The following is an 18,019-nucleotide window of genomic DNA, read 5'->3' on the forward strand; positions in this document are numbered from 1 at the left end:
TGGAAGAAAAGGAACATCAGCGACAAATCTATGAAACATAAGCATAGGAAGCAGGAGGACACTGGAGGCATGTGCCGCATCAATTTTCCAGCTTTCAAGTGAACTGTTAATATATAAGGATGACAGACGTAGAAACTGATAAAATTGACCTGACATACTGCACTAACACTATAGTGTTAAAGGAACATTTCGGCCACATGTGCTAGTAAATTGTGCCCAGCATACACCTTTGATTGTTGGTTACCAACAATCAAGTTGAGACATTTGGTGCATTTGCAGAACGAGATATGCTTACGTACGCTTTTAACTAATTAAATGATAAATTCTATCGGACGCGTTTGTAACTCTTTCGATCGGGACTCCAACTTGTCGAATATCTACAGTAGATAACACTTTGCAAAGCGTGCTGTTTGGTTCAGTAGCTGAAACATTTATGCACAACTTACTCATACTTATCAAGTGGACAACGCTTTTCTAGCGTGACGCTGAAGAGGGTTTTCTCGCCATCACGTGTAACATCTCGTGACATCGACAGCAGTCGGTGAAGCATTGTGGACGGCAAAACAGATCCGGACGGCAAAACAGATCCGGACGCCAATACTGCTCGCCTCTCTAACCTTTTAGTAGTGTTCATGTGCGACAGACCAAGTATGAACAGCTGTTTTTACCACACACCGAATGGGCCCTGTCGTAAGAACTGGACTCAACTGTAACTTCGCGTTGCAGTTCTTGTCACTTCCATCAGCGCATGCAACCATTGCTTTTTACTGCAAACGTACGTTAGCGCACGTCTCTAAAATGTTGCGTTAACGTAAATCTCCGAAACGTCTCTTTAATGTTGGTTTCTTGCTTTTTGCTGTGTTGCATGCATATCTACACACACACACACACACACACACACACACACACACACACACACACACACACACACACACACACACACACACACACACACACGGTATTAATGCGTTTAGCCTTGTTTGCACAGCCATGCCCCCTTAGTCATATGTTTTGCCCCCTCAACCAAATCTAGGTTCCTACGCCTCTGTAAAAATGTGATTGCTAGTTTACACATAAAGTCTACCTGTATCCGATAGCAGTCTAGAAGACGTGACAACACAACAGTGACAGCTTTTACATGTACGTATACATCAATGCAAAATATGGGATGGAAAGGAGAAACCCATGTTTTATCCAGTAAACCAGACCCGTAGGCTGGGATTCGGGGAGTTCAGACAAACCGCCCGCTCAGCCGTGAAGGTCCGCTTTCGATCCAATGTATTATATACTGACGCGTATAGTACGCAAAACGTGCCTTTAAATTTGTATGCACTCCTATTATGTCAAATTATCTTTTATTGTTTTCATGCAATCCCTACATTTCTCGTCATTTCTATATAATATGTTTTTAATTGTAGTGTCTACATATCTAAAGAAAAGTGCTCCATGCATGGACGCAGCAGTATAATTGTTTGTTCCGTATGTGGTTGCAAACCACTATCTGCTCCTTTTCACTCCTAAAGCACGCGACCTTTTCTACTTCGAAAAGCAACTTGCATAGCAGTGGCTGGTTTCTTGTACTTTGCTTTGTGCTGGCGTTCGTCTGTAGATCGTAACGTCACAAAATGTTTGTTCCTCACGCGCTCGCAAACCTCTGCCCTCTGCAATTTTGAGCTCCACATTTAGCTAGCATGCAGCCTTTCCTCACTTTGAAATATGGTGGCGTTCGCGGTAGTCTGCAGGTCTCCTGCATCTATGTGTTCATCTGTAGTTCGCAAAAGCTGACATTGCAGCAGGAAAGAGAAGACGCAGCTGCTGGCCACCTTAAAGCACATGCAGCACATGTGCTTGTCGACGAATCGCGAAAGCTTCTTCTAAATCGAGACTGTCGAAACAGCTTCAAGCGAAAACTTGGTCACTTATACTGGGTTACATATTATCCAGTATTTCGTGTTCTCCGCCCAATTAGCGAATTGTATAATGCCCCAATTATATATATATATATATATATATATATATATATATATATATATATATATATATATATATATATATATACACGCGGGAATTTGTGTTAATTAACAAAAGTTGCCCAGGCGAAAAATGAGCTAATCAGCTAGTATATAAATATAATTCAAAAGGCTAAAAAGTAACATGTATGTGACGTCATTGGTCCATTTTGGTGTATTACGCACCGCCCACTTCTGAAGCCAGGCTAGGGGCCTGTAAACAGGCAGAAAAAACACGCTCGTGCACAGATGATGTTACCGTGAGAGGGTTTAGGTAAGTACCAATCAAATCAAATTCTTGAACCATGTCTTTACAATCAGAGACTGAATAGTGCGGCGGTAAAAAGAGAACTGCGCCTAGTCCAGTCGGATATGACTGAAATATGGCGCCTAATAAACGACGACGGCGTTAGATGGCGAATATACTTGGTACGGCAAAACTGTCAAGGTGGGCGTAACCTGTCACATTCGCGAAGTCAGACGAAAGTGAATAAAAGTCCACTCCAACACTGCACCTAAATGTTATAGACTGTAGGAAGCAGTACACATGATAAACAGAACAAATAGAATGGCGAAGGAAAGAGGCCGCGTATGTGTTAGCTATTAGATTGTAGATACAATGAGGCACCACCTTCTTTTGCTTGGCAAGTTTACATGTTTTTCTTGTTGAGATCCAAGTTAACGAAATAAGGATAGCGATAAGTTAAGTAGCTCACCTTCGAATTGACCGTAGGCTCCAAGAAAGCCTGTGAAAAGTAGAAAAACGTCGACCCAACGCGTTGGCATCATGATGAAAACCACTTCGAAGATGAACAACACCAATTGCAAGCTAGTCGCCGTAAGTTGCTAGCGGAGCTCTGTCAGTCACACAATAGCGAACTGAACGAAGAAGCGGCTGGAAACGGCGTTGTCGGTAGACCACGTGATTAGAGGTGTAGGGTTGCTCTGTCACGTGATCACAAATAGCATTGTAGACTGCCCTTCTAACTTACAAATACTCAGGGCGCATGTATTATCTAGATAAACTTTTTTCCAACGCACTAAGTTAAATAACAAAATAAGATAGGTCTCTAGAGCAGGTTTATCGCTGGGTCGCTACATGTAGAAAATCCTATGCAGCCTGCAGGCACGCGTGGCCACAGGCCATGATAATTAAATTATAGACAAAACTGCTTGAATGTCAAGTCGCATCGTCTAGATATCTCAGAGTGTGACGATTTATTTGATAAAAAATCTCGTACGTTGCAAATTAGGGAAATTACGTATTTAGCCCAAATTCATCTAAATCTTCTATTAGTGTGCTAAGTCTTACGAATGCAAGCTTTCAGTTGATGTTCCAAGTATGCATGCTTCTTCAAGCAAAGTTTGAATGACTAAACCTACTGCAACCGGTAGAGATTGAGGCAAAGTTTCCTGTATTAACCTATATTATATTATAGATATTATTACAAATTTTGCGATTTCTGAATATCTAATTATAAATTTGGTGGTTTTAGGTATAGTTGTAGGCCTATGATAACCGCCCTGCAGCCAACCAAGAGCAGCAGTGGTCTAACGTGCAATAAGCCAGCGTTTGGGACATTGTGTCTCGCAACTAATATGTCAATCAGTCATCTTATCTAAACTTACAGTAATTAATTATACGTAAACCTAGACATTCAAAGACGGTGTAGCGCCCTATCCTCAAATGTTAATTAACTAACCTTGCAATGTATTATGATTATTTATCCATGCATCTGCATGCTCTTGCTACTATTTGACACTTCGGGTAAGCTTGTGTGTACACCAGTAAAAAGTGTAAATGACGTTATTGCTATTTCCCAATACCCGTACGCAATGAAACTATTTCACACAGGAGTTAACGTTTCGTTGCAGCAAATGGCTTTATTTCATCAGCAATGTTAGATATGTAGGTGACAACTATATGTATAAGAAAGAATCACTGAACCTCTTTCGAGAGAAGAGTTTAGGTTAAGAAGAGTTTTCGTTAAAGTTCAAGCACGAAGCAATGCTTCTATCAGTCAGACTGAAAAGTCTCGTAGGTAAGATCTGTAAATTCCACAATAGACATAAATTAATATCAATAACTAACACTAGGTAACTTGAATTAATGAGAACCTGTCTCCTCCTCTTCGGTCTGTTGTTCCTGAACTGCGTTGGGTTGTGAGTAAGCTGTGTTTGCTGTCAAAGTATCACGCAACGCAGCCTTTGCATATTCGGACACTTCCGTACGATCTTCTACATCAGCGTATACAGGCTCGGACTGCAAACCTTCTCCATTGAAAAACATGCCATAAAGCCTGCTGGAGGTCAAAGTTTCATTGCCTAAGGCAGTAGTCACAAAATAAATTAAACTAATTGCCGCCACAACGCTGTATTCTTGATAAACTACCTTGTGTCGCAGACAGTTTTTTCAGTTTTATCGAAGGTGTGTCAGACCCAGCCAAATATTTAGACTGCACAATCACAACATTAGATCATTAGATAAACTGTACAGAAGCGTGCTGGCACACAAACACACACACACACACACACACACACACACACACACACACACACACACACACACACACACACACACACACAATGACACACAATGACACACGCCACAGCACAGCACAGCACACTACATACACACCACACTACATACACACCACACTACATACACACTACACCACCTCACCACAGCACACCACACACCACAGCACAGCACACACCACACCACACCACACCACACCACACCACACACACCAGACCAAACCAGATCACATCACACCACACCACACACCACACCACAACACACACACCAGACCAGACCACACCACACCACACACCAGACCAGACCAGACCACATCACCTACCACACCACACCACACCACACCAAACCAAGCCACACCACACCACATTACACCACACCACACCACATTACACCACACCACACCACACCACACCACACCACACCACACCACACCACACACACACACACACACACACACACACACACACACACACACACACACACACACACACACACACACACACACACACACATACACCACAGCACACCACAGCACACCACAGCACACGCGCATACTTTGTACAGGCACATACAACCATTGTCTATATCTATATGGTTTAACTCCTGCCCTCCCCTCACCGTATCTGGAGCAGAGGAATTATCAAAATCTGCCTGATTGCTTCGTACAGCAAAGTGTTTATATCTAAAGAAAAAAGCAAGCTGCAAAAGCATCTTTTGAAATGAAAGATGGCTTATACCTCATAAAGCAGAAAACAAAAACAATAACAAAGACAACAAGTGCCAATAATGCACTACATGTTCCAGCTATTATGCCAGTCAAACCAGTGCTTGATTCAGATCTACCTACAGAAACTACATAGTAAAATAACAGAAATTAGAAAAACCAGAATATACATAGTCGAATTTGAGACTGTTGGCACACCTTCTAGTATAAGTTCAAGAGTAACCGTGTCACTTCCAACGTCATTAGATGCTTTAAAAGTGTAAGTTCCAACATCATGAGCGTCAACTTCGGTGATTGTAAGATTGTAACGATCTGATGAAAAGCTATATTTGCTGTTTTGTGTAATCATTCCCAAAGGACCAAACCATGTTCTGTTATCAGCATTGTTGGGAACATCGGGTGAAGCTCCTGAGACTGTTACTTGAAGGACGGCAGTAGATCCTTGAGGTGCAATGACAGCTGACTTTACCGCAGTTACAGTGGGAAGAGCAGCTGAACCAATAAGAAACGATTAGAAACATCAGTAAGTACTTTAAATTAATCAAGTCAGCAGAACGTTATATTATACCTATTGCAAGACTTATTGCAACCTTTGTACTTCCAGCAGTATTGGTAGCTGTAAAAGTGTAGATTCCAACATCGCTTTGTTCAATTTCATAAACTATGAGAGTATAGCGGTTCAACGAGACTTCGAACTTGTCACTTTCTGTAATCACTCCTACAAGACCAAGCCATGTTCTGTTGCTAGGGTTGTTTGGAACAGCAGGTGATGCTGCTGAGACTGTCACTCAAAGAGCAGCGGTAACTCCTTTTGGTACCGCAACAATCGAGTTTACGGCTTCCACAGTTGGACGAAATCCTGCAATTGCACGCAGTAAGCAGATGCGAGAATGTACCGTTTCTCTATGTATTACAATTGCTTACCTTGCAAAGCAAGGTTAATTGTAACAGTTGCGCTGCCGACTGTATTTGCAGCTGTAAATGTGTAAAGTCCAGTGTCATTTGGACCAATATCTTGAATTGCCAAACGATAACGATTTGTCGACAAGAAAAACTTGTTTGTTGTAGCAATCACTCCTGAAGGACCAGACCATGTTCTGTTCGCAGCATTGTTAGGAACATTGGGGAAAACTGGTAAAATTGTCACGTGAAGAACTGCAGTAGATCCATTCGGCACAATGACAACAGACTTTACTGCACGTAAAGTAGGACGAGCAGCTGCAACAACATTTTGTAATACAAAACAAGATAATTAATTAATGATGATCTCACTAAAGATAAATTGGAATATTGATTAAATAAGAATTGGTACAAAAGTTATAGCATACACACACACGTACCATTATCATGCGTTCTTCCCTCTTTGGATGAACTGAAATTGCCCCTACCAACAGCGGTTGAGGCTTCAACACGAAAGCTATACGTTGTGTAGCGCTTCAAACCAGTCACCACAATTGTGTCCTTTTCTGTGGCAGTGCGATAGAAAGGAGGTAGCAGACTTTGCGCCATAATTCGTTCGCGAATCTCCACTCGACGTTGTGTTATTATGCCATTTCGTTCATTGAATGGTACGGCTAACCATCTAATCCTGATTGAGTTGGAGCTTTCAGCCAATACAGAAATAATTTTTGGAGTTCCAGACGGCTCTATTAACAGAAAGAATATTAGAGTAACATCAATAGCAAAATCTATCAAAACTCCCCAACAAAATCTGTTTGTAACGTATTAATACTGTTGTGTAACAAAAATACATTTCTTAGAAAACACTATATCTATACTGTAGAACAATGTCAATTACATAGGCCAGTTGATCACAATTCAAAATTTTGTACACTGCAGCAGTGCGTTGGCTATCTTATGTTCTAGGCTTCCTAAACCTAAACCTAAACTAAACCAAAAGACTTTTAAAGTTTCGTTGCGAACTGCAGTAATATTTGAAGTATACATAGTTGAACAAAATAGTTTTAACTACCAACCTACAAATAAGTACAGCAATATTTCACAAATAAGGTACAACAGACGACTAATGCATGTCAAATATTAATGGCTGCTCTAAATAATAAAATCTGTGACTGACAGACACATTGCCAGAAACCACACTTAGAACTAATTTACTTAAACAAATAATGAAAACAGAAACAACAGCAAAATACCTCAATTGACAAAACAATGACAATAGACATCAAAACGTAAACAGCATCACAGTATCCTTGCGCAGTAAGACCCTAATTGCAGCAACTGCTATTGTACTGTACTATTTATTCTATTGAAAGCTGTAAATAACCTGCAATATGCTATCAATCATGGTGCGCGAAAGTGTCCAATTCACTGGATGGGCATGATAAGAGAAATACCGGTACTCTTGACTGGAAAAAGTGAAATTTGAGCCACCTCATATCTTCATGAGTCCATGACTGTCAATTCTTTTTCTCCTTAAATTTAAGTTGCTATGCACATAATGGTTCAACCTCAAAAACCTTAAACTGACCTCATTAGATCACATATCTAACCGTCACATACCAAAGTGCACTTCAAACGTTATTGCCAAATATTTTTTATCAAAGTCAAGCATCAACAAAAACAATATACAAGTAAACATATTAGATCTCAATTTATGTTGCTCAAGTAAGTCTAAATAGATTTCGTTAACTCTTAATTGTTTAATTGTGACGTGCTAACAAATAGAATGCTGTGTACAATATTGTCTAATTTTAAAGTGCAAAAGTTACTTACAATATTGGTTTAACCAAGAAAGTGTCCAAATATGGACTATAATACTGACATCGGCTAAAACTGTATTACTTCTGGAAGCTATGACTACTATCCTTGTATACTTTATCAATTACAATGTACAAAAACTGTCCAATTCACTCATTTTACATAAGAAAACACAATCCCGACCAACGTGAAAGGAAATTTGAGTGCATTTCTAGAACAAATCTGCATGAATATCGTTTAAAAACTAAAATGAAGTCAAATTAAATTAGTCTACTTTGAAAGCATTACACTAATCTCATTATAGACAGCACATACAGAACAGACAACAATACGACATGCAATTTCTCTGCTTACTGTCTTGGCTTGTGAAAGCCACAGAAGAAGAGTTGCTGAAGTCACCTGTTCCAATAAAATTTGTGGCTGCCACTCTAAACGTGTAGTTTGCATATGGATGTAGTTTTGTAACAACATATGATGGCTGTTGGCTGTTAGTGTTCTCACCAGCTGACCATTTTGTGTTGTCAATGCCACCAGCATACTGAACAATGTATTGAAATATTGCACTATTGCCATCAAAAGAAGGACTCCACTCCAGTGAAACAGATGTTGACGTCACACCAGTAACGATAATGTTGATAGGTGCAAATGGTGCCTCTACAGCAAAAAATAGTAGTTGCTTAAAGTAATTTCATCTATGAGATACACAAAACAAGACTTTGTAAATGTGACATGAGTGAACGAAACAAGTGATGTACTAAACCACTTTTGATGTGTGTGTTTATAGGGCTATATCTGCTAGAAATGTGTCATGCTTCTGGTCCTGTCAAAAAAGACCAATCATGGAGCAGCATCTGCATTGCTTTGAATGCAGCAACAAAAGACAAGAAACAGACAGCCAATCACAAAACACCACGTCTACGTATATCAAAGAGCTTTCACCATAACAGTATCATTCACGTTTGGAAATCATAGGGTCTTGTTGTAACTGCCACACCCATTTGCAATGGACAACACACAAGCAATTTCTTTCTCCTACATTGCAAAATTATATATCAAAGTAAGATTTTAACATTGGCATAAAGCGACTACAATATCCTGTATCTCTCACCATTTGACAACGCAGGCAATTCTAGAAATGCTACATTATGAATTTTGTAGTCACATGAAACAGTCATTTACAGGATTAGGTAGTACAGTTAGAAGCAAAATAGTGTGCAAGTTTGTAATACTTACCCAACACAGTGAGTTGAACAGGTCTTGATGATACACTTTGCAAGATATTCTTTGCTACGCATACAAAATTGCCAGTATCCGAGGTAACAGTTAGTGTTACTGTTAAATTGCTTGAAAGAGTTGGCACTCCAATGTTGTCCACCCCCGTTGCTTCATCGACTCTGTATGTGTTAGGGAGCATTGTAACATTGTTCTTTACCCATTCAATTGATGGTGGTGGAAAACCTACTGCTGTACATTGCAATGACACAGCATTTGGCTTCCTCACATCCTTTGCAATTGGACTGACGATAATTGATGGAATATCTAAAAAGTGCAAATACTTAATGACTCACTGTGTCTTCAAATTCCTGCTTAGGCAAAGACTTATCATACATTGAATAGTAACAACACTGCTTGCTTCATCACGCCCTAACAAATTGCTGACAAGACATCTGTACATTCCTCTGTCTCTGAATTCTGATCTTCTAATAAGTAAACGTGATACCACTTTGATTTCAGACATTATCTGGTTGGTATGAACACTTTGTTTCTGATCATTTGGAGAAATATCTTGACCATTATGTTGCCACAATAAAATTGGTATAGGAAAACCAATTGCTTCACAATTAATAGAAATATCACTCGGATAGACAACTGTTGTGTTCTGAGGTGATGTCATAATATTTGGATGAACTGCAGCAGAAAAAAATTAATATATTACTAAAATTGAAACTAAAATAAAAAACAAACCATTTACAAACAACTGAGTGCTCGATTTGTCCATCTTCATTTCAGCTAGAATGTTCATTGCAATACACGTATACGTCCCTCTATCTTCATATCTTGTCGATGTAATAATGAGTGAGCTATTAGAGTCAATAGAAAATTTTCCACTGACTGCCAGTGTCTCTTCGACAGAATTCCCAGCTACTGTTCTCTTCCATGAAATACTGGGAGGAGGTTGACCGAATGCACTGCAACTAAACACAGTGGTGTCTGGCTCAATGGTTGTCTGTGAGATTGGAGGTGATGTGATTACAGGTGGGACTACAAACAAATATGTGACTATATCAGACACAATTTAATAAACATAGTCAAAATACCCTGCACATTGAGTATAGCAGTAGCAGCCACAACTCCATGTATATTTGTTGCAGTGCACTTATACTCTCCACGATCATGATATGTCACATTAGCAATGACCAGTGTTCCATCCCTACTTGCAGGCTCACTAAAACTGAATCGAGAATCAGAACCATCAGAAACAGTCAAGTCTCCCTTTTGCCAAACATAGTTGGCAATTGGCTCATTAGATGTTTGACATTGAAAAGCAGCAGTGTCACCAACAAGAACATTTGTGTCACTTGGTGTCTCAAAAAACTTGGGAGGACCTACATACAAAAATTGCAAAAACATGTATGCTAGAAAAGTAGTGATTAGGACAATGCTATACCTTGTATAGATACTACAACTACTTCATTTCCATGTCCAGCCTCATTAGTTGCCATGCACCTGTATCCACCACCTGAATCCAAACTGATGTTCTTTATTAACAAGCTAGCAACCATGTTCATACTATCATATGATTGATAGAAAGGCTCTGGACCACTGAGACTAGTGCCAGTGTTGAAAAGATCACCACTAGTTGAGTTTGTCCAAATTATATTTTCTGCCCTTACTGCTGGAAATGCATTACGAATGTAGACAGACAGCATAAGACTAAAGTTCTCAACACCAACAAGTGTTTTGTTCACAGCAACAACAGTTGGTTTAACTAAAAAGACAATGAGCAAATTATTACTATACAGATAACAAACACATAGTATTCAGAGTCTACTGACAGAATGTAAACACACAAACCCCTTAAAATTAAATAGCATATGTGCCACACATGTTGCTAGTAATCTTGCAATCTCAAGCAAATAACTGTTTCATTTAAACATTGAGAAATACCACTAAAACAAATAGAGTTGCAGTTGACAACAGGCAACAAACAATAACAAATAACGGGGAAGCCTCAACAACACAGCCAACTTCAGCAAGCATAAAATATTAAATAGTAGCCATCCACTTGCCATTTACTAACACAAGACAATAAAATGCTTTCACTATTACTTGGAAATGTTATTCAATTAGTATAAACGTTTCCTAAACTAAATAAGAAACAGTGCACTACATATGCTAGTGGTAATGGGTCTTCTCCCGGTACTAACCTACCCAGACTGCTCACCTCCAAAGGTGTGGCCTCACTAGACAATGGTGACGCCTAGCAGTCGGTTACTTAGTTGAACAACGTTCCAAGTTTGGCTGCTATTTCCACACTAGACTATTAACTTACTGTAGCATGTATATCACAGTACATTTAAGTTTGATAATCCTAGGTTAATCGGACACTGACCAGTTTAGCATGACATGCTCTACCTTGCATACAAAATAAATCCAGTGCACTTCTTTCACTGTAACACTAATCTCTGGCTAGGGCTTACGTCTTGTTTGTTGCTGCAGCAGTTACATGGTGTATCCAGCAATAATGTCACAGTGTCTGATGAGCTGGATGAAGTAGAAGCAAGTGATGAAGTAAGCTTTCGTGTGAGAGTCTAGATCTAAGCACTCTCACTAGATTTCGCATTGCTCACATGTCTGTGAGATTTGACTAATCAGTTTGCTAAGCCTGAAATGCGATACAACAGAAATTGAGTGGAGAATCAAAAGATTGCATGTGCATTGCTCTTTTCATATCATTGAATTTCTTGAAGGAATTTCCATACAGTCTGGTAAGCTACTGCTTAGTTAGTTACTTTGCATGCAAATGAGGATGCCCAGTCGTATAGCAACACCATAGTAGATATTGTACAGCTGGGAATTGGACATCATACAGCTAGTAGACATCGTAAACAAGCCTGCACAATGCAGAACAGGATCACATGTACATGTTATCGAGAACAATATTAAGGACTTAGATCAACTTGCTTATACCATACAGCTGTTAAAAGAGATATGACTTAAGTCTGTATATGCTACAGCCTAAATGTAGCTACTATCTAATGGTGTTTAATTTGAGAGCGCTTTGTATGCAGGATGTTCACCAAAGTACCATTTGGTGATCTTACCTACCTTATCACAAAACCATTAATTAAAGATAAAAACAGATGCACTACTATTGTAGAGTCGTCAATGAAATCTGCACGTACACTAAAGCCTGGTTCACAATATGACGCCGATGCTCAGCTGAGCATCAAACTTCAAAGAAACCGCCTCGACGTCAGCAGCATCCTTTGATTTTGACACCGACGTTGACACTGGAATATGATTCATTTCTATTATTGACGTCAACGTCGACGTCAATATTGTGAACCAGGCTTAAGTCTGTATAACTCATGGCCTACATGCAGCTATTGTTAGAGAGTAACTTATGTGGAAAGATCTTAGACAAACCTGCAACTTTTTCAAAAATCAGATTTTATTCAAGGGCGACTCAAGTTGGTTGGTTGTCAAAGTTGCATTTAACTGATCATTCATGCTGAGGTGAGTTCTGTTTCATTAGAACCTGTCTTGCTGTTTCATAACATGAGTGCACCACAATGAGAAATCTTACACCTCAGATATACATGTGGTATCCCCGTGTTTCTGCAGCCCTTTTACTCAGTGTGTCACCCTTGTGCTGTCAAGCAGTAAGGTTCAAACAAGTTAGTTAGTATTGCTTAAATGTATGTGCTCTCACACGTGCACACACACAGCATGCACATGCACATGCACGCATGCGCGCGTGCACACACACACACACTGCTGTATGCTTACACTATCCTGACCTACCCATTTCAGTAGATTCATATGCATATTACAGTACAACTGGAAAATTCCATTGTTCTAAAAAATCTAGAGTAGGTCTGCTAATAAGAATTTTGCATTGTAATATTAAATCTCTTTGTATGCTTCAGCCAATATTGTTCAAGGAGGAAACCTTTGAAGTGATGGTCTTCAGCATTTCAAAAGATGAGAAATTCAATTGTGTCCCAAACATTACACTAATCAGGTAGAATTGCCAAGCTGCTTGTATGATCACTTTTCGTGTTTTTCAATATCACCAGCTTCAGCTATGATATCTGTTTTGACACGAAATGACAAATTATCAGCTCTTTTTGTCTTTAATACATAGATCTAGTGTGATTTTAGCATTACTCACTATCCGAGTCGCTGAGTGTGACCTTGTGCAATAAATGTAGCTAGACTTTCAAAGCTCAGCCATTTGTCTTGAATTGTTTGGTAGACCAAACAGTTGTCTAATGTTTGACCATTCTAATTTCCCATGACACACACACACACACACACACACACACACACACACACACACCAGCAGCCGATCCAGAGTTTCAGTAGAAAAGGGCACTCTTCAGCACCCCACAAGCTGGTATAATGTCATCAACTTAATGATGTCACATATCGGCAATGTGACTTAACATCATGACAGGCACAATTATTAATTAAGCAATCAAAACATATGTACACTACATGCTGCTTTATTGCAAATTTACACAAACTAACCTTTGGCAAAGGAATTAACAATAACAACATTTCTTAGCTACCACTGTCATGTGCTCTCCTGGATATCAATCTGGTTACAAAATTCGATGCTGCTTAAGGCCATGTTGAAACCACAGACGTGATGCTCATCAGCTGTTGCTCCACCAGCTGATATCCAATTAAATTGCAGGAAACCACTCACTGCAGTAATTAGTAAGTTGTGAGTAGTCAACAGTAGGGTGCTGCACCTACTAGCTACTATCTTTGATCAACAGCAATATGGAATTCAGTTCATTCTATTTGACACCTACCAACTCCTTCAAAACCCAACGTCACTTCGATCGAGTTCTGCATTCAGAGAATCAACAAACAGCATGTCTTGGATTCTTCCGAGCAATGGCCATAATGTAGGTCAAAGGAATGTCCTTATGCGCAAAAAGATAACCATATCCATAAACCTGTCTTCACCCATAATGCTGCAAAGCTCAGTTTTGACATACGTGAGGGCTGCAGTAAAGTTCTCAGGTTAACCTGCCATCAGTTGCCTCCTTGCGAGAGGAGAAAAAGTTATATATATATATATTATATATATATATATATTAAATATATTCTTCTTCTATGCAAACTACCCCAGACTGCCCCAGACTACCCCAAACTACCCTACCCACCCAGTCCCTAAACATAACTACATTACAGTAACAGGAAAATCCCACAAGTCATCAGAGTCTAGGTTCAGTCTACTGTACAATAGCTTGTCATTATACTGCCACAGTCTCACGGACAACTGTTCCATCAAATTTGAGTATGTTTGAGAGAAAGGTATGCTGTTCATTGATGAAGCTTTTGAGGCTATGGTGTTCAGCGTCTCTAGACTTGAGGGAGACCAGTGTCCTAAAGTTTCTACAATGAGCGAGTAGAAATGACCACCTGCTTGAGTAACCACCCTGTCATGCTTTTCGTCTTTCTCTATTTCACCAGCTTCTGCTGCAGCACCTGGTTTTATTGCTGCCTTGGAGACATAGGATGGTTGCATAGAATATATATATATACATAGCCATGCTTTGTCTCATTGGCATGGGACATACCTATTACCTAACTGTAAGCTAATCAAAAAATGAGATATAAATTTAATCAAATTTTAATTAATCAAAGTTTAATCAACTGGCAGTCTTCAACTACTCACTCACACAGAAGCTGATGTATGCCGAAACCATATATGTATGTGTTGACCTCCGAGTCTCCAGACAGCACGGACAAAGACAGTATAGAAATAAATCCTCTGTATGATCATTATTCAACTACAGATTTTAATACCAACCACGGCCAACGGGTCAAGGGCCGCATTTGGCCATTCCTGATGCCTGATAATTGGCTTGCAAAAGCCAATTTGTCACTACCCTGAGCCGAGAGAGCCTTTTTTGCCCAACCCAAACAATGAAGACAATCATTCAGACAGCACCGTATGTGCATCTGCAAATGAAGAGATCAAGCAACTGGAAGAGCCTTCAAACCATTGCAAATGCGGTACGTATACCAATACAACGGTGAGCAACATCTAAAGATGCCTAGGTTAGGTCATCAGTACGTTTGACAGCAATTAACGTCATTACAGTTTCCAAATAGGAATGTCTATAGTGGAATTATTTTGATTCCACGGGTTTCTTGGACGTAGCTTACATAGTCCAATGAGCCAATTGTACTTTACTCCTGTGCGCTTAATAGAATGACTATAAAATAAGTATAAACCATGTCTTGATTGATATTTGAATTACAAAAGTTAGTAAGCAATTTAAGTTACTAATTCTTTGCAATTTACAAAATTAAATAGCTTACGAACATTTATTGGTTTACAGTATAATGCAGAGAAGACTAAACCCTACAATTGCTAAAAGGAAAACTATTCTGAATGCAAGCAAGGCAGCTTGTGCGAGCCCCTGAAAGGGGGCATGAGCTGAGTGTGCCCATGTCTGGATACGCTACCGCACGCTCACCACAATACACCACAATACAAAGTGTACACCAACACAAATAAACACAAATAGTGTAAATACCACAATGCTAAGCACAAACAAGCAATAGTTTAAATTTTACCTTGAACTGTCAAAGTTGCACTGTTGGACATTACAGATGGTTTTATGTCATTCGATGCAGTACAGATAAAATCACCATCATAGCTTTTCTGAATGCTGCTAATTGTAAGATGACTTGTTGTTGTGTAGAGAGTGTTATCTGAACCCAACACAATATTGTTTATTGCTAAAGGAGAAATAATAGCTCCTCCTGTTGTTTGCCATGTAATATTTGGTTCTGGAACTCCTGTTGCTGCACAAGTAAACATTACCAAATCAGACATGTTAAGAGTTCGAGATAGTGGCTGAGTAGTAATAGTTGGTGAAACTATAACAAAAACTCTGCGAATTGATACACAGCAGTTATATACAACATGTGCATCAGATACCTTGAACAACTAGAGGTGATTTCCTGCTGTCAACTTGTCCAACTGCATTGATAGAACGACAAAAGTAAATACCAGCATCAGTGTAATGGCTGCCAGTAATAGTCAGGTTTGACGTTGTTATCAATGGTCTTCCAAAAAGTGGAGATGTAGATACTGACGATGCAACTATCATATGTCTGCTGTTGTTTGCTAACATGCCTTCATTTTTCCTCCATTTAATAAATGAGACAGGTGCAGCTGAAACAGCACATTGTAAACGAACCTGAGTCCCTGCTAGTACGATCACATTCTCAGGTGATGATATAAATGTTGGAACAACTGAAACATTGCTGATAGTTAGACACACTACACTAAGACATTAACCATAGTGATATTAAAACCTTGCACAATGACATTGATTGTTGCATTTACAGGAGTTGTAAACACAGGACTTGTAACACTGCAAACATATGGGCGTGTATCACTGGTGATTGTGTTGTAGATAGTCAAATTGCTTATCACTTCAAAGACTGCTTTGCTTGAGTTTTGATCAACATCAAGTTTTATAGAATACTTTGCACTGTTGGTGACTATGTTATTTGTATCAGCTACATGCCATTCAACAATTGGTTTTGGAATGCCTGTAGCACTGCACCCAATTGAAATTTGAGATGGAGTAGTAAAATTGACTGTAAAAGAACGTTCAGGAAACCTAATCTGAGGCGCAACTGCACAACATATACTCAAATTTAAATATAACACAAACAAAAGCTAAATGTCCTCGTTTCTCACCTTGTACGGTTACTGTTTGAACATCAGCCACATCTGAGTAAAGCAAGTTACTTGCTGTGCAGACATAATCACCAGCGTCCTCTAAACCAGCATTTTCAACAACCAAAGTTCCATTTGACCAAAGAAAATATCCAGAACGTGATACATCAACAGATTGACTGTCGTGTGTCCAGCTGTATGTGGGAGTAGGAGTGCCTGTTGCTGAACAATGAAGAGCCAAGGACCTAGTCCTGACAACAGAAATTGATAATGGTCGTAATGGAATATCAATTCTTGCAGCAACTAAACCATGCAAATAATACAAATTACCAAACAACATATGCACATCAGCATGTCATACCATTGACAGTAATAATCACTGAGCTTTCACTGGTTCTCATATCTGAAGTGTCTGCTTGTGACCGCCGCACATCGTTTGTAGCAATACACTTGTACTGTCCGCTGTCTAATCCTTCAATTGAATTTATGTTGTAAGCCATGTACGGATCTCCATTTAGTAATTTTCCAGAGACTATCATTGAGCCTGTGAGCTTCTGATCGGATCCTAATACCACTCGATATAGAGCAATGTTTGGCTCAGGTACACCATGAGCACTGCAGTTGAGAGTAAGACTTTCTGTCTCATTAACTGTTGTGTTGGCTAAGAACTGGTCTATCGTTACGGGAACTGTAAATACATGTTGCACATCAGAAAGTTGACGTACTTACACATTTGCAAATATTTCTAACCTAATACTGATAGTTGAAAAGCTGCTGTTGTACGTCCAGCAGCATTTGTCACCTCCACAGAGTAGTTACCACTTAAACTCTCTTTTCCAGTAATAACTATTCTATCATTAGTATCACTAAACCTATAAGCATTGCTAGCTGTAATAATTTGGTTTGTGAACTTCCACACAATGTTAGCACCGACGACAGCAGGAAACACAGTGTTTGCATTTTTAATCATCAGCTCAAATTCAATTTTTGAATCATTTCCAATTACTGCAATATACTTGCCAGGTGAAACAGAAATTTCTGGAGCAACTGCCACAGTCAATGAATACAGTCAAAATACAAATTTG

General features: G+C 39.3%; 1 protein-coding gene across 1 annotated transcript; it reads right to left on the reverse strand.

Annotated features, from left to right (window-relative positions):
- Positions 1-6,060: 6,060 nt before the first annotated feature.
- On the reverse strand, positions 6,061-17,667 carry LOC134186032 (cell adhesion molecule DSCAM-like). Its single transcript, XM_062653937.1, has 15 exons — positions 17,664-17,667; positions 17,296-17,622; positions 16,956-17,237; positions 16,565-16,891; positions 16,185-16,502; positions 15,818-16,123; positions 10,659-10,979; positions 10,309-10,596; positions 9,956-10,252; positions 9,599-9,898; positions 9,224-9,529; positions 8,345-8,644; positions 6,613-6,918; positions 6,197-6,490; positions 6,061-6,131 (listed from the first exon to the last, which is right to left on the reverse strand). The coding sequence occupies exons 1-15, from the start codon at positions 17,665-17,667 to the stop codon at positions 6,061-6,063; spliced, it is 4,047 nt and encodes a 1,348-aa protein (XP_062509921.1).
- Between the last annotated feature and the right edge of the window lie 352 nt (positions 17,668-18,019).

The sequence above is a fragment of the Corticium candelabrum genome, chromosome 10, assembly GCF_963422355.1.
Source record: "Corticium candelabrum chromosome 10, ooCorCand1.1, whole genome shotgun sequence".
NCBI classification, from domain to species: domain Eukaryota; kingdom Metazoa; phylum Porifera; class Homoscleromorpha; order Homosclerophorida; family Plakinidae; genus Corticium; species Corticium candelabrum.

Bases quoted from the DNA above. Each gene is read 5' to 3' on its own strand.
- LOC134186032 (XM_062653937.1), bottom strand. The intron at 10,980-15,817 runs GTAAAATTTAAA...TTGTCTTTTTAG, and splicing joins TGCAACTTTGACAGTTCAAG to TTAAACCAACTGTTGTTGCT. The intron at 9,530-9,598 runs GTATGATAAGTC...TGCACTTTTTAG, and splicing joins CAGTGTTGTTACTATTCAAT to ATATTCCATCAATTATCGTC.